This window comes from Zootoca vivipara, chromosome 4 (genome assembly GCF_965207765.1).
Source record: "Zootoca vivipara chromosome 4, rZooViv2.hap1.1, whole genome shotgun sequence".
In the NCBI taxonomy this organism is placed as follows: domain Eukaryota; kingdom Metazoa; phylum Chordata; class Lepidosauria; order Squamata; family Lacertidae; genus Zootoca; species Zootoca vivipara.
Window position 1 is genome coordinate 46330494 of NC_142587.1, and position 27857 is coordinate 46358350.

Genomic DNA, 27857 nt, shown 5'->3' on the forward strand with positions numbered 1-27857 from the left:
TAGAGAAGGTTGTGCAGCTAAAAAGTTGTTGGGTGTGGAAGGCTTAAATGAGCCCTCTGGGTGATGCACAGATTACAGAGAGCCGGGAGGACCATGCAAAACTTGGCTGCCAGCTTCAAGGGCTTTAGCATCTAGTATAGAACTGGGAAAATCTATTTCAGTGCCATATTATCAGAGACCCAATTCTGAAACCGTCAAACATTGCATTAGAAAAAAAGTGTACAAGAATCTGTGGTGTGCATTAAGAGAGGGGAAAGGAAGTTTCAGAGGGAGAAGTGTAAAAAAAAAAATCATATTAATGTGGCTGTAGAAAAGCAAATCATATCACTGTAACATGGCATCCTGCACAGCCCGCTTTAAAATCACTCATTTCCTATGCTCTATTTTTGCCCAAGATGGAAATAATGATGCTGCCCCTTTTCTATATTCAGCATTTCTGTTCTCATGCAGGAAATCAATAATGACAAGGCTGAAACGGAATGCAAAATAGCTATGGCAAAAACATCACCGACTTCTCCAAATCCTGCACCTTCAAAGTTAATGGGAGTTTAGTCTTTGACACCGAACAGAACAGAATTTGACCCTTAATGTACCGGTATGCAGTGCCAGGGTCTAAACACTCCATTAGTGGCAGAGTTAAAACATAAGGTTAGAAAAAAGCCAAATGGAGAAAAGCAAAGAAATGCAAAGCTAAGTAATTTCCAGCGTGAGAGGCCAGAATGGTAACCCAAATGCTTCATTAACTGGGCATCACATTTAACATTCGTAATTGAACAATGTAGGATCCTATACTATGCTCACTTACACAGGAGTATGGATGTAAGGATACAGCTATTTCCATCCCATCCTGTGTTTGTCACAACCAACATTATGGCCATTCTGCTACAGTTTCAGCTTCAGTCAAAACCTACATTATTCATCTTGCTTCCCGTTATAGCTAAAACTAGTACCATTAATTACACAATTAAACAATTTCAGTACAAAGGAAATGTCAAGAACAAAGCAGAAAACACCTTGAGTGAACATGCAGCAATTTTCAGTTCCATTTACCTGTAAGCTCCATTGGACGTAATGGAGCTTACTTCAGAGTAGACATGTATAGGACTGTGCCAATGTTGGTTCTGGCGTCTTTTCTCCTTCTTCAGAGTAGACATGTATAGGACTGTGCATCTGTTCTGCCGTCTGTTCTCCTTCTTCTTATCAGAGTCTCTGCAAATGCACATTTTCCTGTCACCTCACACTCCCAACCCCTTAGCAAACTGCCACTTCTCTTGACTTTATCCAGTCCTCAGAATTGTGGGGACGGACAGCTCTTTTGCATTGCCAATGCCTGGCCAGGCTGGTTTGCATGAGCCTCCTTGTCTGGCATAGTTCTGTGGCTTGGATTTTCCCTTCCTATCCTAAATATTAACTAATTTCTGGCATACATTAATTTCTTGGGTTTGGGGGGGGAGGTGACTCTGAAACTCAAAACGTTTTTTTAAGGGTTGATCACACTTTCCTTCAGCAGCCGCCTATCCTTCCTGAAGAAGCAGCCACCCCGCTATATTTTTACAATTACCAAGCTACTGAAGAAGGATTGCAGATAACACTTTCTCACAAAAGTAAGAGGAGAGTTTGTCACATTCAGCATCTCCGCTTAAGTTGTTTGCATGCATCCTTGGAAAGAGAAGCAGAATAGGTATGGAGATACGCTCAATTCTGTAGGAAGGACTCAGAAATGGTTATCAGGCGGAATAGTATTTCGACTGCCTACCGGGCTTTTCAAGGCTTGACAAAAACATCTTTTTGCAAAGGTCTTTCTGATCTACTGAGCCTCACAGAATGGGAAGAGATTCAATTTGTGGTATATTTGAAGAGAGAGAAAATTAGTGTATCATTCATGGGAAACCTCCAGCCAGCAGCCCTATTAGACCCATTGGTGGTTCTAATATGGGCAGCTAGGCTGCTCTCCCAATCCCACACTCACCTGGCACACGCCTGATGCTACATGATGTCAGGTGTGGGACAGGTAAAAATGCAAAGGAACAATTAGGAACCTTCAAGTGCATTGCTGCTTTTTCCGTGGCAAGCAGGACTTTTAAATTTGGCTACAAATGTAAGTCCTACTACCGGTAAGACTGATACCACTCAGCAGCCATTACAATAACAGTTATGCTATGTGTAAGGCAGAAGTGCTTGAGCATGTTTTAATGACAGTTCTCTCATGGAAAATAAAAATGGAATCCCAGGAAGCAGTCAGTACTTTCCCCCCCAGATCACAGTTCACTTGCACAAGGAAAGCACCTAACAGTAAGATAACTGCTATAAATCAATTAGAAAATGAATGATAATAAATTCTTAAAAAGATGTGCATGTACAGGTGCAGAAGTCATTGTGTACAAGCCCAGAACAGGTAAAGTTGAGGGTGGGAGAGGAGTAATGAAAGATAAGGGTTGGAAAACACAGCATAGCAATGTTGCACCAAAGGTTGCATACCGATATGGATGTGAAACAGCAGAATACCTATGACAAATGTAAGACTTAAAAAAGAGAGTGTATGGATGTTTGTGTGTCCATAATGTACCCAGAAAAAATGGATCTGAACAATCCATTTGCGACATGAAGTCCCTGCCTGGAAACACCCAATAAAAGTTATTCCTGCCTGGTGTGTCCTCTAAGCTTTCCATGGCAATCATTTCATTTAGTGGTTTGCTAAGATATATCTGTTGTGTATTGAGTCAAAGGATTTTATATCTGTATTATTATTGTCTGTATTTGCAGTAGGATAAAGTAACTGCCTTTTGGTTCCAGAGGGTACAGCTACTATTGGTTCATTTAAGCTGCTGTATTTGGATCCTCTGTCTTATTGGTTCCCTCCAAAAGGCAGCACTGTGATTGCCTGATATTGTTCCCTCCAAAATGTATCCCTTCCTAGCTAGTCCCCTGTCCCTATAAATGTAGCTTTCCTCTCCTCAGTCTTCAGTCTTGTTCACTTTAATAAAGAGCTGTTACTAGAGAACTGTCTCCAGCATGTTTTGTCAAGAGAGCTGAAATCACAAACCCCACGTCACAACAACTGGCGACGAGGATGGGATCCGGAATGCTGAGGAGCGGTTAAACACAACCCTGCCTCAGAGTCCGCATTGCAGCTGAGAACAAGACTCACTGGCCAGCTGAGAAGACGACCCTGCCCGCTAGGACAATGGAGAGTCCAAGGGTATTGGAGCCCTTCCAGCCATCAGAGCCCCACACCTGGGAAGACTACGTCGAACGCTTCGAGTTCTTTGCAGTGACTCAAGGGATCACCGATGCCAGCAAAAGAAGGGCCACATTCCTGAGCTACTGTGGGCCCGAGACCTTCAAGCTGGCCAAGGCATTACTTGCTCCAGCGAAGCTGAGTGAGACATCTCTCAAAGATATTCTTGCCTGCCTAACAAGCCACTTGGCGCCTACTGAGACCAAGATGGCCCGGCGGATGGAGTTCCATAAGAGGCAGCAGCATGCTGGGGAGTCTGTATCCACATTTCTGGCTGAACTCCGGAAGCTCGCTCAGCACTGCGGCTTCCAAAATCTGGAAGAGACTCTCCTGGATCGGTTTATTGGTGGTCTGAGCAGCAAGAAAGCCAGAAGACGCATCGTGGCTAAAGAAGAGGTTACCCTTGCTTCAGCCTTGAAGGAGGCCACCGCCACGGAGAATTATGAAAGAGAGGAGCTTGATGCCAGTCGCAAGGCCACTAAGCCACAGATAGAAGTTGCGCATGCCATGGACGAGCTAGAGGCTACTCCGAGCCAGAGCCCAGTCCGTGGGGTCGAGTCGGTGCGTCAGGCCTGCACAGTGCACAGAGATCGCCGAGGCAGTTGCCCAGGTTGTGGCGGAAACCATGAAAGGAAGAGTTGTCGTTTCAGGGATGCTATCTGCCGGACGTGCGGAAAGACGGGTCACATCGCCAGGGTCTGTAGATCGGCGGCGTCGGGAGCGACAGGAGCACCTAGACTGGAGCATCGCAGACCGCCCACAGCAACTCGTTTTCTAAAGGACTGCCACTACGTAACGGAGATCAACGGGAGGGCCGTGCAGTTTCCAGCGCAAGGCAAGGCACACGTCAAGGTGAAGATTGAGGGTCAGCAGTGCGACATGGAGGTGGACTCCGGATCCGCATTCACCATCGTGTCGGACCAGACCGCGAAGACATTCTTCCCCAGGGGTAAGTTGCCCCCTCTGGAGCCCTTTCCGGCAACCTTGCAGTCGTACTCAGCAGGCCGCATCCATGTTATGGGAATGTGTGCCGTGAGAGTACAGTTCCGGGACAAACAGGCTGTACTCAAACTGGTGATTGCGAAGGGCAGTCGCCCCAGTCTCCTGGGCACTGACTGGTTCCCTGCCCTGGGACTGAGTATCTCAGGGCTTAATTCAATCCAAACCTGCCCTGAGATGAGTGAGGTATTATGCAAGGAATTTGCTGGTCTCTTTAATGGAAAACTGGGTTGTTATAAAGGGCCCCCAGTTGACTTCGAGTTGGACCCCGGGGTGGCTCCAATCCGACTCAAACCAAGGCGAGTGCCATTTGCACTGCAACCCAAGATCGAGGCAGAGCTGGATAAATTGGTCAAGCAGGGAGTTCTCTCACCCGTGGACTCTGCTAAGTGGGAGACTCCAATCGTCACACCCCTTAAAGCAAATGGGGAAGTCAGGATATGTGCAGATTACAAATGTACTATCAATAAGGCACTCAGGGGAAACTCATACCCCATTCCAGTCGTATCACATCTGTTGGCTAAACTGGCTGGGGGCAAGGTGTTCGCCAAAATTGACCTGGCACAAGCTTACCAACAGCTGCCAGTAACCCCACAATCAGCGGAAGCACAGACTATTGTCACACATAAAGGGGCGTTCAGAGTTAACAGATTACAGTTCGGAGTTTGTGTGGCCCCAGGGATTTTTCAAGGGCTCATGGAACGCCTGTTAAGAGGTCTGCCGGGGGTCTTGCCATTTTTTGATGATGTTTTGATTGCTGGAAAAGACCCACAGGAACTGGTTGCGCGTGTCCGTGCAGTGTTGCTCAAGTTCAAGGAGGTGGGGTTGCAACTGAAAAAAGAAAAATGCAGTTTTGGGGTGCCAACTGTGGATTTCTTGGGGTTTAAAATTGATGCATCAGGCATCCACCCCACAGATGCTAAGATTAAGGCCATCATCGAGGCACCACGACCACAGAACAAGACGGAGTTGCAGTCATTCCTGGGACTTATTAACTTTTATCATTCGTTCTTACCCCAGAAAGCTTCGGTAGCTGAACCATTACATAGACTATTGCAGAAAAAGTATGTGTGGCGATGGGGGCGGGAGCAGCAGAAGGCTTTTGACTCCTTGCGAGGAATGCTGAGTAGCAGGAGCGTCCTTGCTCATTATGATGAGTCAAAGCCGCTGGTCCTGGCATGTGATGCCTCTCAATACGGTCTGGGGGCTGTGCTGAGTCATAGGGAACCGGATGGGTCGGAAAAGCCCATCTCTTTCTATTCCCGTACGTTGTCGCCCACAGAGCGCAACTATGCTCAAATTGATAAAGAGGCACTGGCTATTGTGTCCGGAATCAAAAGGTTCTATGATTATTTGTACGGTCGCCATTTCTCCATTGAAACGGACCACAAACCACTGTTAGGGTTGTTCAACCCAAACAAACAAACGCCACAAATTCTCTCCCCCAGAATGTTGCGTTGGTCAATATTCCTGAATGGGTTCCAGTACACCTTGACCCATGTGCCGGGGAAACAGTTGTGCCATGCTGATGCGCTGAGTCGATTGCCCCTTCCTGGCGGGAGCAATGAGGATCCTGCTCCGGCGGAGCACATTATGATGCTAGAAACACTTCCGGGGGCTCCTGTAACAGCTACGGATATAGCTGAGAAAACTAGGAAAGATGCTGTTCTCTCCCGTGTGCTCACTTGGGTGGGGAGGGGGTGGCCAGGTGGTCCGCATGAAGAAAAATTCAGGCCTTATGCGACAAGGCAGCACGAATTGTCCATGCATAAGGGTTGTCTCCTATGGGGAGATAGGGTGATAATCCCAGCACCACTGAGAAACAGGGTTCTTGAGACGCTTCACATGGGACACCCGGGAATGGTCAGGATGAAGTCGCTAGCCCGATGTTATGTGTGGTGGCCTGGAATGGACCAGAACATAGAACAATGGGTACGAACATGCAAGGCATGCCAAGAGGTGCGGCCAGAAGTGGCCAGAGCACCAGTCCACTGGTGGGAGCAGTCCAGGACTCCCTGGAGCCGGCTGCACATAGATTTTGCTGGGCCATTCCAAGGGAAGGTCTTTTTGGTTATCGTTGATGCATATTCCAAATGGTTAGAAGTGGCGATGGTCCCTAGCATGGCATCAGCTGCCGTAATCAAGGTGTTGAGGCAGCTGTTTGCTACCCACGGGTTACCTGAGACCATTGTATCAGATAATGGGGCAGCTTTTGTATCCCAAGAATTCAGGGCATTCTTGGCTGATAACTTTATAAGAGGGGTCACATCCGCGCCCTTTCACCCATCCTCCAATGGGCAGGCTGAGCGCATGGTAAGAACAGCCAAAGAATCCATTGCGCGCTTAATGGAGGGTAACTGGTCGGCTCGCATTGCACGAATGTTATTTTTGCAGCATGCGACGCCGTGTACTGCGACGGGCAAGTCGCCAGCCGAGCTGCTCTTAGGTAGAAGACTGGTAACGGTGCTGGATTATGTCCACCCAGATAAAATGCCAAACCGTAATTCAAGAGCAACCCCCCAGGCTGAGACTGACACAACAAGGTATCTCGCCCCTGAAGATCTGGTCTGGGTGAGGAACTATTCACGAGGTCCGCGGTGGGTGGCCGGTGTGATCACCCGGGCTAGTGGACCTGTGTCCTATTATGTGACCTTGGAAAATGGGCAAGTTTGGAAAAGACATATAGATCAGCTGAGGCGCCGGGCGCTCAGCAGGGAGGAGTCAGATAATTCATCCCTGGCTAATGACGCACAGCTGCAAGACCAGAGTGAAAATGGTCCAGAGGTACAGTCACCAGGGGCTTCAGCAAATGAACCAGGGTCTGCTAGTCCTCATGATGACGAGGTACAGGTCGGGGACCCTGAGATGTCTGGGACTCCATCTGTTCCTGATGAAACCCCTATAGCAGTCCCTCCACCACAGGTAACACCCAATCCAGAACCTGCAACACCTGTTGTCAGGAGATCAGGTAGAAGTTGTAGGACCCCACAGTACCTGAGGGATTACGTCTGCTGTGCTCACTAGGGGGGGAGGGGTGTTGTGTATTGAGTCAAAGGATTTTATATCTGTATTATTATTGTCTGTATTTGCAGTAGGATAAAGTAACTGCCTTTTGGTTCCAGAGGGTACAGCTACTATTGGTTCATTTAAGCTGCTGTATTTGGATCCTCTGTCTTATTGGTTTCCTCCAAAAGGCAGCACTGTGATTGCTTGATATTGTTCCCTCCAAAATGTATCCCTTCCTAGCTAGTCCCCTGTCCCTATAAATGTAGCTTTCCTCTCCTCAGTCTTCAGTCTTGTTCACTTTAATAAAGAGCTGTTACTAGAGAACTGTCTCCAGCATGTTTTGTCAAGAGAGCTGAAATCACAAACCCCACGTCACAACAATATCATTAGGTATTATTCCTTAATAACATTATTCCTTAATGTTTTGATGCTGCCCAGCACATTATTGCTCTGGGCCTGTGCATTTTAAAGCTTTGTGCCAATGTTAGAAAACTATAAAAAAAACATGCTTTCTTGCATTTCATATTGTAATATCCTCCCTTTTTCAGAACATAAGCTCTTTAGAGCTAAGTCTTATATTGCCTTTGCTTTAGTTGACTGAAAATTTACTTTTATCCTGAACAGAGCTGTAGTTCTTCACTATTATTTTTCTTTTTAATCAGAGCATGTATATATATACCACCTTCCCATGAGAAATCCACAAGGCATCTAATAATCAATAAAATCCAGTGGCAAATATTTAAAACCTCAATATAACCAGAAGAGAGTACAAATTAGCAGGAGCAGATAAGTACAACCCCTACTACAGCTATCATATAGTTCAAAAGCCCAGGGACTCGATAGTGTCTTGCCAAGCCAGCTAAGAGACAAGAGGAACCAAGTTGTGTTGGTGCCACAACTTAGAAGACCCTGCTTGATCTCCACAATCAGGACCAGCAGGACATGGGTGGCTTCCCACAGCAAGCATGATGAAGAGGAAGCAAGTATATGAGGAGAGCCTCCAAGGAAAATCTTAATGTGTGGGTAAGATAATAAAGAAGAAGAATAGGTCCTTAAGGATCTGGGAACCAGGCTTGTTTATGGCAGGTCACTACAAACACTTTGCAATAGACCTGGGAACCAATGGAAAACAAACATTGCTGCTGTAAAATTGATGTAACATGGCCCATCCAACTGGCCAAGTTCAGCCTATAATCTGGCAACTGTGTTCTGTACATAGACATTTCTGAACAGTTTTGGAAAAGCAGCTTCACAGATACAGCAGTGCAATAGCCCAGTCTTGATGTGACCAATGCATGAATCACTGTTTTTTGGTTGTTCTGTAAAATAAAAATAAAAATGGAGAAGCAATATCAGTTAACATGAGAGGGTGGAGGCCAGATGCAAGGTCTGTGAAACTCATGCCAGCTAGTTCCTGCAGTCTTCGCTGAAGGCAAAAACCACAGCAAGTCCAGCACAGAGAATGTAGGCCTACTTTGTATGCCTGAATACACTGTCACTGTGGGGTTTCTCTGATCACATAATTAGTGTTACCGGTATTTAGTGCCAATCTCAAGACAGCAAGAGTTCATGCAAAGTCACTGAAGAAGCTGAACACATATTAGAGATTTATGTGGAAAGATGAAGTGGTACATAAATGAAATAAATAAAATATTCCTATCAATAGAACACACTCACATCTTTTTCATTTCTAAAAGTACTTATATACCACCCTCTCACAAAATATCAGGGGAGTGTACAGGAATATAAAAACATAATGAACAATAAAAGCGGTGGAAATCCTTCTGAACAATGTGAGTCTCCAGAGTTTTAAACTCAAATGTAAAGGTAAAGGGACCCCTGACCATTAGGTCCAGTCATGACCGACTCTGGGGTTGCGATGCTCATCTCGCGTTATTGGCCGAGGGAGCCAGCGTACAGCTTCCAGGTCATGTGGCCAGCATAACAAAACTGCTTCTGGCAAACCAGAGGAGCACACGGAAATGCCATTTACCTTACCGCTGTAGTGGTACCTATTTATCTACTTGCACTTTGACGTGCTTTCGACCTGCTAAGTTGGCAGGAGCAGGGACCGAACAACAGGAGCTCACCCCGTCGCAGGGTTTCGAACCGGCGACCTTCTGATCAGCAAGCCCTAGGCTCTGTAGTTTAACCCACAGCGCCACCCGCATCCCAAAAACTCAAGGGTACTGAACAGTACAATTAATAATCCATCTGTTTGCTTTGGAAGTTATGCTACTTGTCAGGAAGCAGATTTGGACACCAAACAGCATGGTAGTATAGTATTCCCCCTCATGCAGAAACTGCAAACAAGCCAAGGAGAAGATACCCGGCCATTAGTGAGGCTGACAGCCTCCTGCTCTGGACATCCGTAACTTGGGCACAGAAGCCTCCAAACGAAGGGCTGGCCTTTCTCAGGCTTAATTGCGAAACAAAGCAAATGCGCAGGGACTTCCGCGGTTACTTGACACCGCATGGATGGTTGTCAGGCTGCTACATTACGAGCATATATCCCACTAATGCATCTCAGATTATAATGTGCCACAGAAGAAGTACTACGAAAGCCATTTATTTTTGTTTTCCATGCTCATCTGTAAAGAAACTAATTGAATCCTATTAATGTTCAATTCCTCCACCAGCTGGGATAACAGAACAAAGCTTCTGAATCCTGCCCTGTGGCCAGAATTCAAAGAGTCGCGCAACCAGATCAAGAGAATGGGCGCGTGCTGTAAAAGAGGGAATTTGGAAAAGATGCGAGGTCTAGGCACCACCTGCCGAAGTGGAGGCAGGGGAGTAAAACAACCCACTATGCAATTATGGCAAATTGAGGAAAACACCCCGCCCTTTTCCAGATCTATAACTCTATAATTGGATTAGAACTCCGCGGATCCTTCTATTGGTCAGTGGGTTTGTCAATCTGACCGAAAGACCGCAAGAGAAGCCTCCTGCATCAGTGTCACGAGATGGGACGAATCCTTCGGGTCCAAAGTGGTTAACCTTCCCGTCGCTCTATTGGGCTGACCCCGCCTCCTGCCATTGGTATTCTTACCCTCGTGCGCATGCCCATCGTTCCGCGGACACACTGGTTGGTTTCTCCCAACTCCCCCCGTTAAGTTTCACGGAGCTGCAGGAGATCCTCTGAATGGCTAGCATGGCTGTCGCTCAAGCTCTAACGCTCTGTTGAGTGCACTGAAGTACTGTGGATTCGACAGCAGTGGGTGGGAGGGTTTTTGCTCTCATGTTCTTATTGGGCGCATGGCCTTGCCACTCAGAATGTGGTTACGCCTTCTTCCCTATGAGCCTCGCCCTCCCCCTTTCTGAGCGGTCGGAGACCTTGTCAATTAGAGTTGGAGGCGGGACATAGTCGGGTTGCGAGACCGGCTGGTTCAGACTTCCTCTTCTGCTTTTCCCTGGAACGCGGCGGAGAGCGCAGCAGTTATGGGGGTCCCGTTGGCTCTTTGGCTGGTGTCAGCCCTTGTTGCAGGTGAGGTTCTGAGCGGCTCTGCAGGGGGGGGCAGGGGGCAGGGGGGGGAGAAAGAGGGCCTCCGGGTCGGTCTTTGAAGGATGGTCTCTGCGACAGAGATAAGGGCACCTGCGTGTTGGGGGTCGTCGTGGCAGGATAGACTCCCTATCAAAGGGATAATCAGGGCTGGGGCGTGTTCGTGGAACTGTAGTGGATAGCCGTGGGTTTTTACTATATTATTATTATCATTAAACGCTTATAAAATGCTCGACATTTCCTGCTGTAGTCCTGTTAAAGATAGAGACAGTCCCTGCTCACTGGCTCACAATCTCGTAGACATTGTACAAAAGATGGAGGTGGGAAATGAGGAGGAAAGAGGAAAGCAAGCCTTTTTTGGAGCAGGATCCTTACTGGCTAGTGGGAGGCCCACCAGGCCTCTCTTTATTTTTTTATTCATTACATTTGTATCCCACCATTCCTCCACCATTTTTTATTGATTACTTTGTATCCCACCATTCCTCCAAGCAGCTCAAGGTGGTGTGGATGATTTCCCTCCCCACACTTCTGTCCTCAGAACAACCCTGTGAGGTAGTTTAGGCTGAGAGGCAATGATTGGCCCAAGGTCACCTAGTGAGCTTTCATGGCTGAATGGGGATTTGAACCCTGGCCTCCCAGGTCTAGCACTCTTAAAATTCAGAAGGGGTAATTTTCTTATGGACCTTTGCTTTTTATGTTTTGTGCCTATTACCTGTGCATTCAAAATCTTACTCCCTATAGCTTATCCAGTATACCAGTATACCAGACCCCCCCAAGTGTCCCTTTTTTCCAGAAGCCATCCCAGTTTCTGATTCTTCATATATTTCCCCACTCAATTCCTCCACCCAGACTGGTAGTTTGTCTGCTGATTTTCATTTTTTAAATGCCCGGAGGTCATTATGCTCTGTATAAAAAAGGAAAGGGGGCAGAATGAAACCCTTGGCAGCTCCATTTATATGTAATAATAATAATAATAATAATAATAATAATAATAATAATAATAATAAATATTTTGTTTATACCCTGCTCATCTGGCTGGGTTGCCCCAGCCACTCTGAGCTGCTTCCAACATATATAAAAACATGAAACATTAATAGTAACAATCTGATCCTATATAAAAAGTTGCAGTAACTTTAAAATAGACAACTCATTTTAAACAAAGCAAGCAACATTCAACAATTCATCAGAGTGCAGTAAACACTGAAATTAACCATCAGCAAATAATAATTAAACACTTTACACTTATCAACCACACTAAAGAATTACCAATCTATAATCAATAAAAATAACAGCAAATCACAGTGCATAAAATACCACAAAACATCCCAAATCATGTACAGTAAAAGGATCAAATTGAGAAACACTCTCGTTGTTACTACAGTTAGTCTTTCTGCTTGTTTAATGTAGTGCGTTTTAGTCTGTGTATATTCAGAGGCATTTGTGCTGTTAGTTCTAGTCTTGGCTAGCTTGAGGAAGTCCCGTTTCTTGCCTAGTTCGAGACATGGCTGACATCTTGTGACCTGATACTCAATTGTTTGTCTTGTTGCGACAAGCCAAGGATCTTTGGTCAGTTTATTCCTGTACTTTCAGCATCAGCCTGGTTATTTCTTCCACAACTTCCAGCTGCTGTTGGTTTTGTTGGAATTCAGCATCACTTTAGACTAGCCGCCTTGTCTGGGGAAGGAATGTCAAGACGAAAAGCACGTGAGGGAAGTCTTCCTACTCCATGGTCAGCTGATAATGTGTTGCTAGCCAGTAGCTGCTTTAAGTACTTGCTGCTTGAACTAAAATTGATTCTAATGATTGTAGTAGAAAGCAGGGCCATTTATCTGTTTCCTCCTAGTAAATAGATAGTTTCTCTCAAGTTCATGGGCTGGAAAATCTGAATTAATGATTTTCCATTGACTATTCGGGCGTAATTATCTTGTAATGCGAGGTGCTGATATGAGTGTATTGTAGCAAGTCCATGTTTCTGGATTCTGCCCATATAAGATTTTGGCAAAGTATTAAGAGCCATCCAAAATGTTGACACTTGTTGTCATAAGAAAATATCTTGGGCTGCAGTCCTAAGTCCCCACCCCACACTGGGGCTTTACAGAGCAGTGGGGCTACAGCTGCATTCACAGGCCTGTCATGCACAGCAGCCAGGGCAGAAAGCATGGGACAAGCAGACTACTATGCCATTTTGGAGGTGGCACAGCCATCAGGCCTGGATTGGGCCCAGTGCTGTCGCGTAATGGCAATGGGTCCAGCTTTGGATCCAAGGAATTGATGGGAGCCAAGTTCAACATCTGAAGGACCGCAGGTTCCCTATCCCTGGGCTACCACCTTCTCCTATCCTCAATCCTTCTTCACAAAAAAATCAAATTGAGCAAAACCTTACATATAGGATTGAATGTAATGCTTTAAAGCAGAGGTTTTCAGCCTTTTTGAGTCCACAGTTTCCATGGCCAACTACATTCTTTCTGTGGCACCACTGTGGGGCTTAGGAACCCACTTATGTCACCCCTTGCCTGCAGAGCTGGCAGCCTCTCACCCTTTTTCAAACATTCCCTTGTGGAGTGTTCCCTTAGCCTCCTCTCCTCTCCCCTCTCATTGGAAGTCCTCTGGGCAGTCGCATCTGCTGCCCCTGGTCTCTGAGCTGCCCCAACCCCCACTCCAAAGAGAGGTATCTCCTCACACTGCCCCACAGGGGCCTGGGAAGCACCCCCTGGCCAGCCCAAGAGGCACAATTTTCTTGGGGAGCTTGTAGCCAGGGCTGCTGCAACAAACAGCTGTGCAAGCCTTTGGGAGGCAGAGGCGCAAGAGGTTATCCGAGGAAGGGAGGGGAAGGAAAGTGAGATAGAGGCCAGTGTTGCCTACGGCACCCCTGACTATCATTCAAGGCAACCCAGGGTGCCACAGCACACTGGTTAAAAACCACTGCTTTAAAGGAACAACTCACAAAATTTATGCTAATTAGCTTCATTTATTTGGAATATATATATATATATATAGGAGTATAACTATTGCACATACATGGCAAAGTGATAATGTGTGTCTAAATGTCTGAAAACTCCAGGATTTATATCCCCCCATTCTTGACAGGCCATGGCTGAAATGAAATAGTTGCAGCTCTCAAATGTGTAGGTTCTAATTTTCACTGTAAATCAGCTGTTGTCTGTGTTAATCCTGTGTGCTAGATTGAACAAGGGAGTTAAAAGTACAGTGTTACCTTCTTCTTAAATAAAAGTGCATGTAATGATTTTCAAGTAAAAAGCACATGAGCATTGTTAGAAACTAAGATATGAAAGCTAGGAGCTAAATGACACCTTAAACCTATGTTATGGGCACAACAACGGAATGTCTAGGCCCATAGTGAAGATACAGTATTTCTGAATCTCACAAGTTCCCTGCGAGTGATTATATTTTCTCCGATTTATACATGGCAGGATTTTTTTTTTAAAAAACAACCCAGGTATTGAACTCCTCTTTTGCCCTATATTTAAATGACCTGATGGGAAGATAATATTTACAGATACAGTGCTGTTGTTGGAAGCTAGTGTTGTCAAATGACACATGTTTACTGTCAATACCTCCTGTATTTTCGCTAAAAGTTGAATGTGGTTTAGACCTACCTCCAAGGTGAATGTGGTCAGAACAAAGGAAGAAAAATATTGTAGCTGAAGCGTTATACCTATTGGAGGCTTTTGTGTGGTATAAGTTTTTCTGCTTCCTTTTCTGGAACCTCATTCTGCTTCTGGAACACGTAGGATTAGGATAAGCAACTGTAAGCTTTCAGCCAAATCTTGGTTTCTGAGAAGTGCAACTTAACCCTGTAGTTGGCTAACATGGAGGCTAACACGATGCAGACAATCATAGAAAGCAGCCTTATACTTGGTCCGTCCAGCCCAGTATTGTCTACCCCGGGTGGCAGAAGCACTCTGGATCTGAGATCATTTTCACTGGAGATGCCAGGCAGGAGATTGGACAAGAAAACATCTGCATTCAAAGATGAGCTCTACCATTGAGCTTTCCACCCTCTCCTACAGTGGCATTTGCAGCAATAGATTGTAAGGATTGAGCTGCTAACCCATTACGCCCTCATCTCAGGGTAACTCTCCAGAAAAGGAATCAGCAGAGTAGGGATGTAGACTATGACATTAGAGATCCTATGATGGAAAGTGGGGACAGCACTTCCTTTGACTCAATCCCCCTATGTGTGTATCAGTTGCACTCAGTGATTGTACAAAGGCTTCCCTGCAGCCCCTATGCTGGGTACCACATATAGGTATATCCTTATTCCTTACCTTTGTAAGAAATAGCCTGAGGAACAGGACTTCTGTTTATGATAATTAGGTACATAGCCACACCTGCATATTTAGTACGCCATATTGGCTGTTTCCTAGTACTATCACAATCTTTTCTTCAGGAGCATTCAATAGTTTAGTAGAGAAATAAATTGAAAAACATTAGCTGCATTTCGAAAAAGATTTACTGTAATCAAAGGCTCTGTGTCGTGGGAATTGGAATGACATGGTAGAATGAAATTCATGTGAAGGATCCTGCTTTTGGTGTTCCTCTCAAACACAAAAAAGCATTCCCTGTGCGATATAAAATAAGCACAGCTGGGCAAGGACATGGGCTGGCATATTGTCCCTGTGAGTGTTATTTCCATTTGCAAACAGTTTTATTTTACCTGGGGGAAGCATTCAACAATAGTAGCTGACACCTGTAGTCTAAAGTGGTGTGGCCCATTCTACCGCCTCATTCTGCTTGTGTACTCAGACAAAGGCTTTCCAAAAAAGCTGAGATGCTGTTTAAGGATGTTTATTTTTATCAGCCCTACCTTCCTTTTTCAGGTATTTCTGCCAGTGAGTTCAGTGTATTAAGATATCCTGAATCCATTGTTTTCCGTGAAGGAAGTTGGCCAATACCCGGCGAGCGAATTCCAGATGTGGCAGCGCTTTCCATGGGCTTCTCTATTGAGGAAGTATGCAACTCACTATGTCTCTGTTCAGCCACATTGTACATTGCTTTTGAAAATTGGTGAAATAGGCCTAGCCTGTGCAGTCCCTTCTGTTTCTCAGCACACTTTAGGAATCATGGGCAAGAGCAAAATCTAGCTTTCTGTAGGCTTTGCTTTATATTGGTCGTATATAGCAAAACTAGGCAATGGTGGTTAGTTACCCATTATTTTAATAATACACATGTGGCTTTTCATATATAAATATCCCAAGTGGCATAAACCCTTCATGCCTTAGTGACTACCTCCTTCCCTACACCCCATATTGATTGGGAATAACTTTTCATGTGACCCTAACTCAGTGTTTCTTGTTTTGTTGTTGCTGCTGATGTATTTTTAAAAAGCGAAAACATTCCTTTTAAAAAAAAATACTATCTGAATTATTACAGGATCTCTCTTGGCCAGGGCTAGCAGTTGGAGATCTCTTCCGGCGTCCTCGAGCTACAGTTCTAGTCACAGTGACAGGGATAGACAAACTAACATTGCCTAAAAACGGCATATCTTACCCAGTTGAGAATGTAAGTACTGTCATGTGTAGATTCAAATGCTTATTTTGGTAGGCCTAGAGACCTGGCTATTTTTGGAGGGGAGAGGGTCCTTGTTAGCAAACCCTGCTTTTCCAGTGTCTTGTTCTGTGTACATTTTCGCTGGGGTTAGTTAACCCTTCTTGCAATTTTCCATATGCCACAGCCAGACATTGCTTACTAGTCCTTTCTGTATTGCCCTAGGCGGTTCCTTTTAGCTTGGATGGTGTTGCGAATGCAATTCACACCTTATTTTCTGAAGAAACCCCTGTCGTGGTACAGCTAGCTCCTAGCGAAGAGGTAAGTGCCTGTCTCTTTCTGAAAGCCCCTGAAATTAATTAATAACGCCCTACTCATGCTTCCAAGTATAACCTTATGTAAAAACTTTTCATTTTGGGAAAACAGTTGTGTTCAAGAAACGTCCTTTTCTCAGGTGAATGTGGTTTTACTCTGGTCGTTCTTTCAGAGAGTGTACATGGTGGGAAAGGCCAACTCTGTATTTGAGGATCTTTCTGTCACGCTGCGGCAGCTTCGGAACAGATTGTTCCAGGAAAATTCCATCCTAGCTTCCCTTCCGCTCAACTCACTGAGCAGAAACAATGAGGTAAGGCATGGCTAGACATTAGACACAACTTTTTTCCATTTTATATTATGCCACTCTTTCAAATTTAAGGAACACAGCCTGGTTTTGCAGGGGGATGGTGGTGGTGCATATGTTTCAGTGATTTGCTTAATACAACTTTAAGCACATATATGTACAGTCGTACCTTGGAAGTTGAACAGAATCCATTCCGGAAGTCCGTTCAACTTCCAAAACATTCGGAAACCAAAGCTGCAGCCAATCTGAAGCTGTGCCGGACGTTTGGCTTCCGAAAATCATTCAAAAACTGGAATGCTTGTTCGGGAGTTGATTTCTCTGGGAACCAAAGCGTTTGAGATCCAAGGTACAACTGTACTCTGTCTAGCTGCATGGTGACCAATGGATAGCTAATTCCTCTGCTTACTCACTAATGCATAGGGATGTATCAAATTACATCCTTTCAGTGACAGAAGGCTCATTGATCCAGCAGAGGCTTCCAAGACAGAAGGTGGGTGAAGATGATCCCCTTCCCTTTCTATTGACATCCATCTGCATCTCCTCCCATAGTTCTGAAGGGCCCCCAAGCCCTTTGGAGCAGATTTGGGGTGGGGTACAAAGTACTAATGCACAAGTCTGCAGCCCTGGCTGTGATATCCGCACTGATTTTTGAGCCTTGTCTGAGCATGGCTGAGGTTAATTTGTCACGCTTGTACATTTAGTGCCTAAATAAATATAATAAATAGTAAGGATCAGTAAGCAGAAATATGCAAGTGATCCTGACTTCTGCCATCCCTGCTAATAGTGTAACTTCTGAATTAGAACTCTTCAGCATAGATGCAACGTATTCAGATCCTGTTCAAAGAAACTTACGATTATTGTTTCCTTAGGTTGACCTGCTCTTCCTGTCAGAATTGCAAGTTTTGCATGATATCACAAGCTTGGTAAGCAACTAAACAAATACTTAATTCTGCCATGGGGTTGGCAGCTGTTGATCTGTTATCAGAAGATAGGCAATCTTCCGTTTTGCCCCAGCCACAGTGGGAGCTACCACCCTATAACTTTTCCAGTCATGGACTTTTCAGCTGGCTGAGGAATTCGTAAACTGAGAAGAAATGTATGCAGTCGCAGAGGAAGCAGTCCTTCCCAAAAAAGTAGCAGACTAGAAGAGAGATCCTGGTTAGGGTTCCTTGCCTGCAGGGATACACTATTGCCAGCACATAGTTCTGGTCCTTAAAAGATTACACTAGCTGCCCATTTCCTACTGATAAAGTCCAAGAGTTCTTGTATTAACTTACAAGGCATATGACAACTTGGGGCCAGGGTACTTTCTGTCGTCGTCCCCCCACATTCACAGAGGTCTTTAGGACAGCCACTGTTGTTATTCCTCCCATGGTTTGACACAGGTCTTGCATCCACTCGGAGCAATGCATTAGTAATGCTGGCCCAATGCTGTGGAACTCCTTCCATAGCTGAGACAGGCCCCTTCCCTGTTCAACTGGGAAGGGTGTTGCCAGCTGCTGCACCCCTTGCCTTTAGTTGATGCAGGGGAGGGGCTGTGAGCAACATCATGGGAAGAGTGTTTCTAGGACCAAATTGCAACTGTTAAGCTCCCTTGTTATTTTTGCTGCTGCCATTAGGTGTACTTTTGTTACTGTAACTAGTTATATTTCTAGTCCTGAAATGTTGTTTTCTGTATACAGTATTATATATGATATTGTGTTTTTTATTTTCTTATTATGAAATTGTTTTAGCACTGTTTGATTTTGAAATAAATTCCTGTTTTCTGTTGTATGCTGCTTTGAGCATCATTTATGTGTGTGCAAAAGTGACATGCCAATCAAATAATGCAGTGCCTCATAGAATCATAGAGTTGGAAGAGACCACAAGGGCCATCCAGTCCAACCCCCTGCCAAGCAGGAAACACCATGAAGATCTTTATATTTCAGCAGGCATTTTAAGCATGTTTTCTGTTTTTATGGTTAGCGTTAACTAACTTTATATGTATTGCATCTTTTTAGCTTTACATTACATGCTTGGAAAGTATGGTATTAAGTGATATATAAATTGTGAAGATAAATAAAGTAGGGTGGCATAAACATGCAACCATTTGAAATGGAAAATACCCACTTTTCACTTTGGCATTCTTTTTTTATGTCCCCGCCCTCCACTTCTTCAAAAGCTTTCCAGGCACAAACATCTGGCCAAAGATCATTCACCAGATCTATATTCTCTAGAGCTCTCTGGGTTGGAAGAAATTGGCAAACGTTATGGGGAAGATTCACAACAATTCAAGGATGCCTCTCAGATTCTTGCAGACTCCTTACAAAAGGTAACATGAGCAGAGACCCTATTTTATATATTTAATGCCAAATATGCTAGCATAAGCCCAAGAAACACCTGCTTTTATCTGCAAACTAGCACAGTGCTTCTGCTTTGAATAAAATGTTATGCATTACATCACTGCTGACCCTTTTTTGATTTTTTAAAATGAAAGTGTCTTGGATTGAATAGACAGTTGATGGCCAGATCAAAATCTGTAGCCCTGGTCGGTCTTATGCATTTGGAAGTGACTAGAGGAGAAATAAGTGGTACTGGAAAATTAGGTTAACTGTTGATGGAGCAATCTGTTCAAGGGATTCCTTGCAAATTAGCAAAGGTAGGCATCAGGTGTTAAATCAGGTTATTATAAGCTTTCCCTTTCTCTTCTGAGTAGCTGGCCACACCATAACCAAGAGCCATTCCAGAAATCTGGCAAGAAATAATGCTAAAACATTGCACTAGAGAGTACCTTGAAATGAGCAATTTTGAAAATGGAACTAGGACTGTAATCCAGAGAAACCCTTTAGGAATGCTCCTTATTGGAAGCATATTCAGCCTACCAGAAAAATGCCACTGAAATGTTCCAAAATCAGATATTCAAGTGATGCCAGAATCTTTTATGTACCCACATGCAAAAGTTACTATCCAATCCTCCAGTTGGTGAATTGAAAATAAATCCATTGGCCTGGGTATAGTATCTTTTTAAGTCTTGAAAGGCAATGCCTGAATATTTCCAGTACTAATTATTGGATACTTGCCAGTAAATAGTTTCAGGTTAGCAGCTTTGTCCTTGTAATTTAATATAATTAATGATAAATTTCTGGTAGTTGGCCATTCTACTTTAAGTCACTAAGTTAAATCTAGAAGCAACCTAAAAGGTGTAGATGCTTCTTACTATTCAGTGGCTATTAAAAGGGTACCCCTCCTGTCTCATGAGCTGTTTATCTAACTCTGATGGTGACTTCTGTCTTAAAACATGTTTCCAGTTTGCAGACGAGATGTACAACCTCTATGGTGGGAATGCAGTGGTTGAGGTAGTGACCGTGAAGACATTTGACACGCCCTTTGTGAGGAAGTCACGATCCATTCTGCAGGCTCCACAGGTTGTACAAACACTTATTACTAAGAATGCAATAGCTCAATCCTGAAGAGTTTCTTGGGAATCTCATAAATTTCACTGGCGCTCCTAAGCTAATCACTTAGAATGCAGCCTATCAGTTATAAGCTGCCTGTACTATGCCTTGTTCTCTGTTATCTTGACTCTACAGTACATAATTCTAAGAACAAAACTGTAGTCATTTTAAAGACATTTGAGAATGTCTCGACCTTAAGCTAATATAAAGAATGAGCAACTTGCCCAAGAGACTACCGTATCACTTTTATAACATAATGCTGCACAACTGCGGACATGGTAGGTTTTATACTATTGTAAATGGACATGACTTACTTGCTTTTCTGAAGTGGCCTTCAGAATGCAAAAAAAAACATGAGCCGGCTGTCTACATTTTCAATCCGTTACCTCCGAGGATGTGGACAGGCTGCTTGGACGAGTGAAACCGACCACCTGTCTCCTTGATCCTTCCCTATCCTGGCCAATAAAAGCAAGCTGGGAAGGGTTGGGCGATGGGCTCTGCGGGGTGGCGAAAGCTTCCCCCTGTGAGGGAGCCTTCCCAGACCCGCTGAAAGAGGTGGTTATTAAACTGCTTCTTAAAAAAACATCTTTAGACCCAGCCAATATGGCCAACTATCGTCCAGTCTCAAATTTACCATTCTTGGGCAAGGTGATTGAGTGGGTGGTTGCTGAACAACTCTGAGCACGCCTGGAGGATGCGGACCATTTGGATCCCTTCCAGTCGGGATTCAGGCCTCACTATGGGACTGGAACTGCCTTGGTCACGCTGGTCGATTATCTCTGGCGAGCTAGGGACAAAGGTGAGAGCTGTTTCCTGGTCCTGCTGGATCTCTCAGCGGCCTTTGGCACCATTGACCATAACATCCCTCTGGACCGTCTAGAGGGGCTGGGAGCTGGGGGCAATGTTATACAGTGGTTACGCTCCTTCCTTCTGGGCCGTGTCCAGAAAGTGGTGTTGGGGGATAATAATAATAATAATAATAATAATAATAATAATAATAATAATAATAATAATAAATAAATAAATAAATAATAAATAATTTATTATTTATACCCCGCCCATCTGGCCGGGTTCCCCCAGCCACTCTGGGCGGCTTCCAACAAAACAGAAATTCTGAAATACAGAAATCCATCAAACATTAAAATACAGAAATCCATCACACATTAAAAGCTTCCCTAAACAGGGCTGCCTTGAGATGCCTTCTAAAGGTCTGGTAATTGTTGTTCTCTTTGACCTCTAGTAGGAGGGCATTCCACAGGGTGGGTGCCACTACCGAGAAGGCCCTCTGCCTGGTTCCCTGTAACTTGGCTTCTCGTAGTGAGGGAACCGCCAGAAGGCCCTCGGAGCTGGACCTCAGTGTCCGGGCAGAACGATGGGGGTGGAGACGCTCCTTCAGGTATACCGGACCGAGGCCGTTTAGGGCTTTAAAGGTCAACACCAACACTTTGAATTGTGCTCGGAAACGTACTGGGAGCCAATGTAGGTCTTTCAGGACCGGTGTTATGTGGTCTCGGCGGCTGCTCCCAGTCACCAGTCTAGCTACCGCATTCTGGATTAGTTTCTGGATGAGTGTTCAGACCCCTGGGCACTCACTTGTGGGGTGCCTCAGGGTTCTGTCCTCTCCCCCATGCTCTTTAACATCTACATGCAGCCGCTGGGAGAGATCATCAGGGGGCTTGGGCTAGGTGTTCATCAGTATGCAGATGACACCCAGCTCTACCTCTCTTTTAAATCAGAACCAGTGAAGGCGGTAAAGGTCCTGTATGAGTGCCTCTGAGGCAGTTGGAGGATGGATGGCAGCTAACGGATTGAGGTTGAATCCTGACAAGACAGAAGTACTGTTTTGGGGGGGACAGGGGGCGGGTGTGTGTTGGGGACTCCCTGTTCCTGAATGGGGTAACTGTGCCCCTGAAGGACCAGGTGTGCAGCCTGGGAGTCATTTTGGACTCACAGCTGTCCATGGAGGCGCAGGTTAATTCTGTGTCCAGGGTGGCTGTCTACCAGCTCCATCTGGTATGCAGGCTGAGACCCTACCTCCCCGCAGACTGTCTCGCCAGAGTGGTGCATGCTCTGGTTATCTCCCGCTTGGATTACTGCAATGCGCTCTACGTGGGGCTACCTTTGAAGGTGACCCAGAAACTGCAATTAATCTAGAATGCGGCAGCTAGACTGGTGACTGGGAGTGGCCGCCAGGACCACATAACACCGGTCCTAAGAGACCTACATTGGCTCCCAGTATGCTTCCGAGCACAATTCAAAGTGTTGGTGTTGACCTTTAAAGCCCTAAATGGCCTCGCTCCTGTATACCTGAAGGAGCATCTCCACCCCCACCGTTCAGCCCGGACACTGAGATCCAGCGCCGAGGGCCTTCTGGCAGTTCCCTCATTGCGAGAAGTGAGGTTACAGGGAACTAGACAGAGGGCCTTCTCGGTAGTGGCACCCACCCTGTGGAATGTCCTTCCACCAGATGTAAAGGAAATAAGCAGCTATCCTAATTTTAAAAGACATCTGAAGGCAGCCCTGTTTAGGGAAGGTTTTAATGTTTGATGCTGTATTGTTTTAATACTCGATTGGGAGCCGCCCAGAGTGGCTGGGGAGACTCAGCCAGATGGGCGGGATACAAATAAATTATTATTATTATTATTATTATTATTATTATTATTATTATTATTACTACTACATCTATACCTGTTATATTACATCTATACTCCTATCATCCCTAGCTAGCAGGACCAGTAGTCAGGGATGATGGGAGTTGCTGTTCAACAACAGCTGGAGACCCAAGTTTGACAAACAGTGATCTAAACTTTGAGATAAAAAAATTAGGATAAATAATTTGGGGCCAGTTTTGACTCTGAAATATTACCATTGTATTTCCAAATTACTCACATGCTTTCTATTTTAAAGATAGCCACAAGCCTGAGAATACTAGTGAACCATGTATTGTATAAAATTCCAGAGCTGTTATGTTGTCCATTGTTAAGTGGAAGAGGCTTTTTGGTTGGGATTTTACACTAGGCAAGTGTCCCTGGTCCGCTGGCAAGGACTCTCAGAAGCCTCCTACAGACTTCTTCAAACTGCAGTTAAAAAGCAGAAGTTCATCTGGCTTGTTTCTTCCTTTCATGATACCTCAGTACAAATGTGAAGTCCCAATCTCTCCTAGTAGTGAGGAAAATGGAAGCTGGTAATATTTATGGGCAGCTGGTGGTGAAAACACAGGTGCTCGATTGGTTATTTACAAGTGACTCCATGCAATAGAAACTGCTTTGTCTTTCAACGATTTATTCAAAATACTCCCCATATTTCTTTCAGGCAGGTGTAATCAGTATGGTGTTGGCTTACCACTCCTCTCTCATTTTTTAATACTACTTTTTTCCCTCTTTTCATAGCCCAAAGATGAAAATCCATATAATTTAGGATATGAATACAACTTTAACTATGCTGTGATCTTCAACATAGTCTTCTGGATGATGATAGTCCTTGCCATAGCTGTGATAGTCATCTCCTACAACCTCTGGAATATGGATCCAGGCTACGACAGCATCATTTATAGGATGACCAACCAGAAGATTAGGATGGATTAAGGTTTAGAGTCAGGCATTAAAGGAGTAATGTTTTTTCCAGGGCTTTGGCCTGGTTCAGTATGGACTCCCTTGGTTTTCTTCAACAGTGCATCTATTTCTGTGGAGTATCCCCTTCTGTTTTCCTTTAGGATATATTTAAAAGGTTAGCAGTGGGCATAGTCGGCTTGCAGAGCTGAAGCTGCACACTGCTGTTAAATCATGAGCAATTGCCTATTGACACTTATGTGAAAACGATTCTATTTTGTGGCTGTGCAATATGCATTGAGTTCTAAATATGCTCCTCTGTACTGTTGTGACTAAATGTGTGAAATGACTGCACTGAACGTATGCTAGTAAGTTGCTTTGTTTAAATTCTTTGCACTGGTGATTTAGGATGTTACCTTGAGACTCTGTTGTAGATTATGAATTAAATATGTTGTGGCTGTAAATACTTTAAATTGCTGTCTTTAGAGATCTAGTCCTGTTTACAGTGGAACTTCTATACTGCAGCTCCTGCTTTGTGTGTACACACTTGTAAGCCACCCTACGAATTTTGTTCAGATTGAACATTTGTTTAAAAATGTACAGGAAGAAATGAACAAGGAAGAAAATACATGTGACTATAGCATAAAACATTAGAATTTGCAGGATCTTGTCATTAAATGTCATGGATTGTGTCAGAGGTTGAAAACAAGGGTTGGTATAGTGCAACTGCAATGAATGCAAATATGTAAATACAGCCTGTTCATATTCATATTGGGAACAAAAACAATACAGCAGCTCAACACATAACAGTAGAAATGTAAGCAGTATGCAAACAATAAAGCAATGCTGCCATTCACTAAGTACTAGATGAATACTGTATAAAAACTCCGCACTGCCACCCTTCTTCCTACCCCCCCCAAAAAAAAGCATTCACATTGGCCTGGTGCTTTTTATCCCTCTTAACCTCCTGAGTTAACCACCAGAGCAAGACAGAGTGGAAAGGTGTGATTTTTGTGGCCACCCTTGGTGGGGGCCAACCTACTGGCTGTAAATGAGTGGGGAGGGGGTCCAGGATCTTCTGGGTTGGTCCTCCTTTCAAGGAGAGCAACTTTAAATTGATTTATTACAGTCACAGACCAGAAATGCAGACATATACAGTAATAGAGAACATGTAAATATAAATAAATTTAAACACTATAAGCTAGAACACGATAAATAATACAGATATAAAACAATTGAAATATTTAGGTTAAAACCTTAACCGCCAATTTGAATTACGTTTTAAATTCATTAAGAGCTTGTCTCCTTAATTTTATAGCAGCAGCACAGAATTTAGCCACTTTCCTCTTATTAGATATTTGAAGTAGTGGTCATCAGATCTGCTTGGGATTCGCTGCATGATTGGAGTGATCAATATAGAACACATGCCCCTATAATAATGACAGTATTGTAGGACATGAGTAACAGCTTCAACTTCCTTCAAACCACGTGGGCATATTCTCTCTGAATATGGTTTACCTTCAAATCAGCCTGCAGTAATGCAGATGGTACGACATTGAGCCTGGCAAGGGTAAACGATCATCTAAATCCAAGCAAGTTTTTCTAGCTTGGATAAATACCTCACTGGAGTAAACCCTCTCCCATTACCTTTAATGGTTATTTCATGCACATGACATTGCAACTCAACATCCAAGATTCGTTGCTTAATTGTGGATTTGGTTTTCTCATATCCACAGGCTATCAGAGCCGGAGGTGTGAACCCTTGGCTTCTCAGTTTCTCTTGCAGTGAGGATTTCCATTTTGTTTGGCATGTAACTATTACAGTTAAGAGTGTCAGACCTACCAGGAAGAAAATCAGTTTTAACCAAGAATGGATCTTCAAAATTAATATCTGGGACCTAACCGGAATCTGTCCAACTTCCAGGTGAACTGCTACATTGGGCACACAGGATGAAATCCCCAACAAAGAGCAATAAAATTTAGTTGTAAAATTTCAAAAGGAGCAGTGTTTTTATAATTGTACACCTGGGAGCCATATATCAATTGTGAAACAAATACCTGGGTGGCAGCAGGAAGGGGAGAGCAAAGCAAAAGCCGAGCAGAAAGGTGGTCAAAAATTGTCCTGGCTGCTGCTCTTCTGCTGCTGCTGCTGGCAGTGCTTTTTTTTTTTTTAGAGTGCCAACGGAGTACACCATTCATTATCACAAATAAGAAAAACATAATTAATATAAGAAGAATGTAACATATTTTTGAAAGCGACAACAATTGTCATGCACAAAAACACCAGATACACAAGATCTAGGTCAGGCATCCCCAAACTTTGTCCCTCCAGATGTTTTGGACTACAATTCCCATCTTCCCCGACCACTGGTCCTGTTAGCTAAGGATAATGGGAGTTGTAGGCCAAAACATCTGGAGGGCCGCAGTTTGGGGATGTCTGATTTAGGTGGTCGAGAGAGAGAGAGAGCATGTTTTGCCACCTGGGCGTGGTGGAGAGTTCTACACCAGGGGTCAGCAAACCTTTTCAGCAAGGGGCCAGTCCACTGTCCCTCAGACCTTTTTTTTGGGGGGGGGATGAATGAATTCCTATGCCCCACAACCGAGAGATGCTTTTTAAATAAAAGCACACATCCTACTCATGTAAAAACACGTCGATTCCTGGACCGTCCGTGGGCCAGATTTAGAAGGCGATTGGGCCGGATCCAGCCCCTGGGCCTTAGTTTGCCTACCCATTCACAACCTCAAATACACCAGTGTCAAGTAGTGTATATTATGGGTGTATGGCTGTTTGTATTAATAGATTTCTTCTCCATGCTTCTCCAGCTTACTGAGCAAGCTTTTGCTGAAGCTGCGTTCTCTTCTTCCATCTGCTCCCAAGCCTGCAGTGCCTTGCGAAGGTGACCTTTACACTTCTGGCTCTTTTCCCCCAACTGCTCTTCCCCCCCCACCCTCCTCCAGTTTTGTTTCCTTTGTTGTTCAGCCTCTTCTTCCTTCCTTCCTTCGATTCTTTAACAGTTGCTTCACCTTTTCCAGCTGCAGAGCTCTACAAATGACCTTCTTTTTTTTGGTGGCTGGCTTTAAGTTCTTCCAACTTCTTCTTAACTTTGTCCTCTACCAGTTTTTTCTCAAGCACCTTGCCAGCTGGGCACTGAGAAGATACAGCCCTTTTCCTTTTGGGATGAGAAGTCATCTTCTGAGTGCTGTCGGTCTTGCTTATAAATGCTTTTCCATTGCCAGGCTTTACCCCTTTCCCCAATTATTATTCTTCTGCAGTTGTATTTTTGGCGCTGGCTAGGTTCACTATCAGAGCTGCTGTTAAAAATACTCATGGTTTCTTCAAGAATTTCAGCCACAAAAACTGTGTGTTGGTCACATCTTGCAAAGAGTCTTCAACGTGTACAGTGTAATGTGTTAAGTGGCCTGTGTCTTCCAGTTGAATTGAGGTTAAACATGATAGGTGTGTGTTCCCAGATTACATTAATTAGCTGCTTGAATTCCATTTTTAGAGGTGAAATTATATGTATAATTGAAAAAAATGATATATAAAGAATACTTCCACTTTTAGTGCAATCTTTCTATCTCTAGCAGTAGACATAAATGTTTTCTGCTTTAGAGTACTTATTCTTTATATACAAAGATTCTGTATGAAACTATTACTTTCTAACTTGTTTCCTCCGGTCTAAAAACCTGCTATAGTGGTTACCAAGTGCATAAGCTACTTGATATGTTAAAAGATTGACCAGTCCTGTTGCAGATCCACAGATCTATTGCTAGATCAAGCATCTGTTTTTCAATCCTAAAACCAACAAATCAGTCCTAAAATGAAATCTGAAATTAAAATTGCCTAGTAATGTAAAATGAAAACTGCACAATGCGACCTAGAGTTAGACATATCTAAATCCTGTTAACTGATTCAAGTTTTTGTTCGATTCTGGAGCTTGTATTTATTAACTGGGCTCCAGTACTGTAATTCATTGTATGAGACAACATAAGGCTTTTGACTCAC

General features: G+C 44.2%; 1 protein-coding gene across 1 annotated transcript; it reads left to right on the forward strand.

Annotated features, from left to right (window-relative positions):
- Positions 1 to 10654: 10654 nt before the first annotated feature.
- Positions 10655 to 24511, forward strand: ATP6AP2 (ATPase H+ transporting accessory protein 2). The gene is made up of 9 exons (XM_035114411.3): positions 10655 to 10727; positions 15584 to 15714; positions 16137 to 16265; positions 16476 to 16571; positions 16738 to 16875; positions 17739 to 17792; positions 19031 to 19180; positions 20157 to 20273; positions 23693 to 24511. The coding sequence occupies exons 1-9, from the start codon at positions 10682 to 10684 to the stop codon at positions 23885 to 23887; spliced, it is 1056 nt and encodes a 351-aa protein (XP_034970302.1). The 5' UTR covers positions 10655 to 10681; the 3' UTR covers positions 23888 to 24511.
- Positions 24512 to 27857: the final 3346 nt, after the last annotated feature.

Excerpts from the sequence above, each read along its gene's own strand:
- ATP6AP2 (XM_035114411.3), top strand. The coding sequence starts at position 10,682 with ATGGGGGTCCCGTTGGCTCTTTGGCTGGTGTCAGCCCTTGTTGCAG. Across the intron at positions 16,572-16,737 it reads AGCTAGCTCCTAGCGAAGAG|AGAGTGTACATGGTGGGAAA; the intron begins GTAAGTGCCTGT and ends TCGTTCTTTCAG. Across the intron at positions 16,876-17,738 it reads CACTGAGCAGAAACAATGAG|GTTGACCTGCTCTTCCTGTC; the intron begins GTAAGGCATGGC and ends TTGTTTCCTTAG.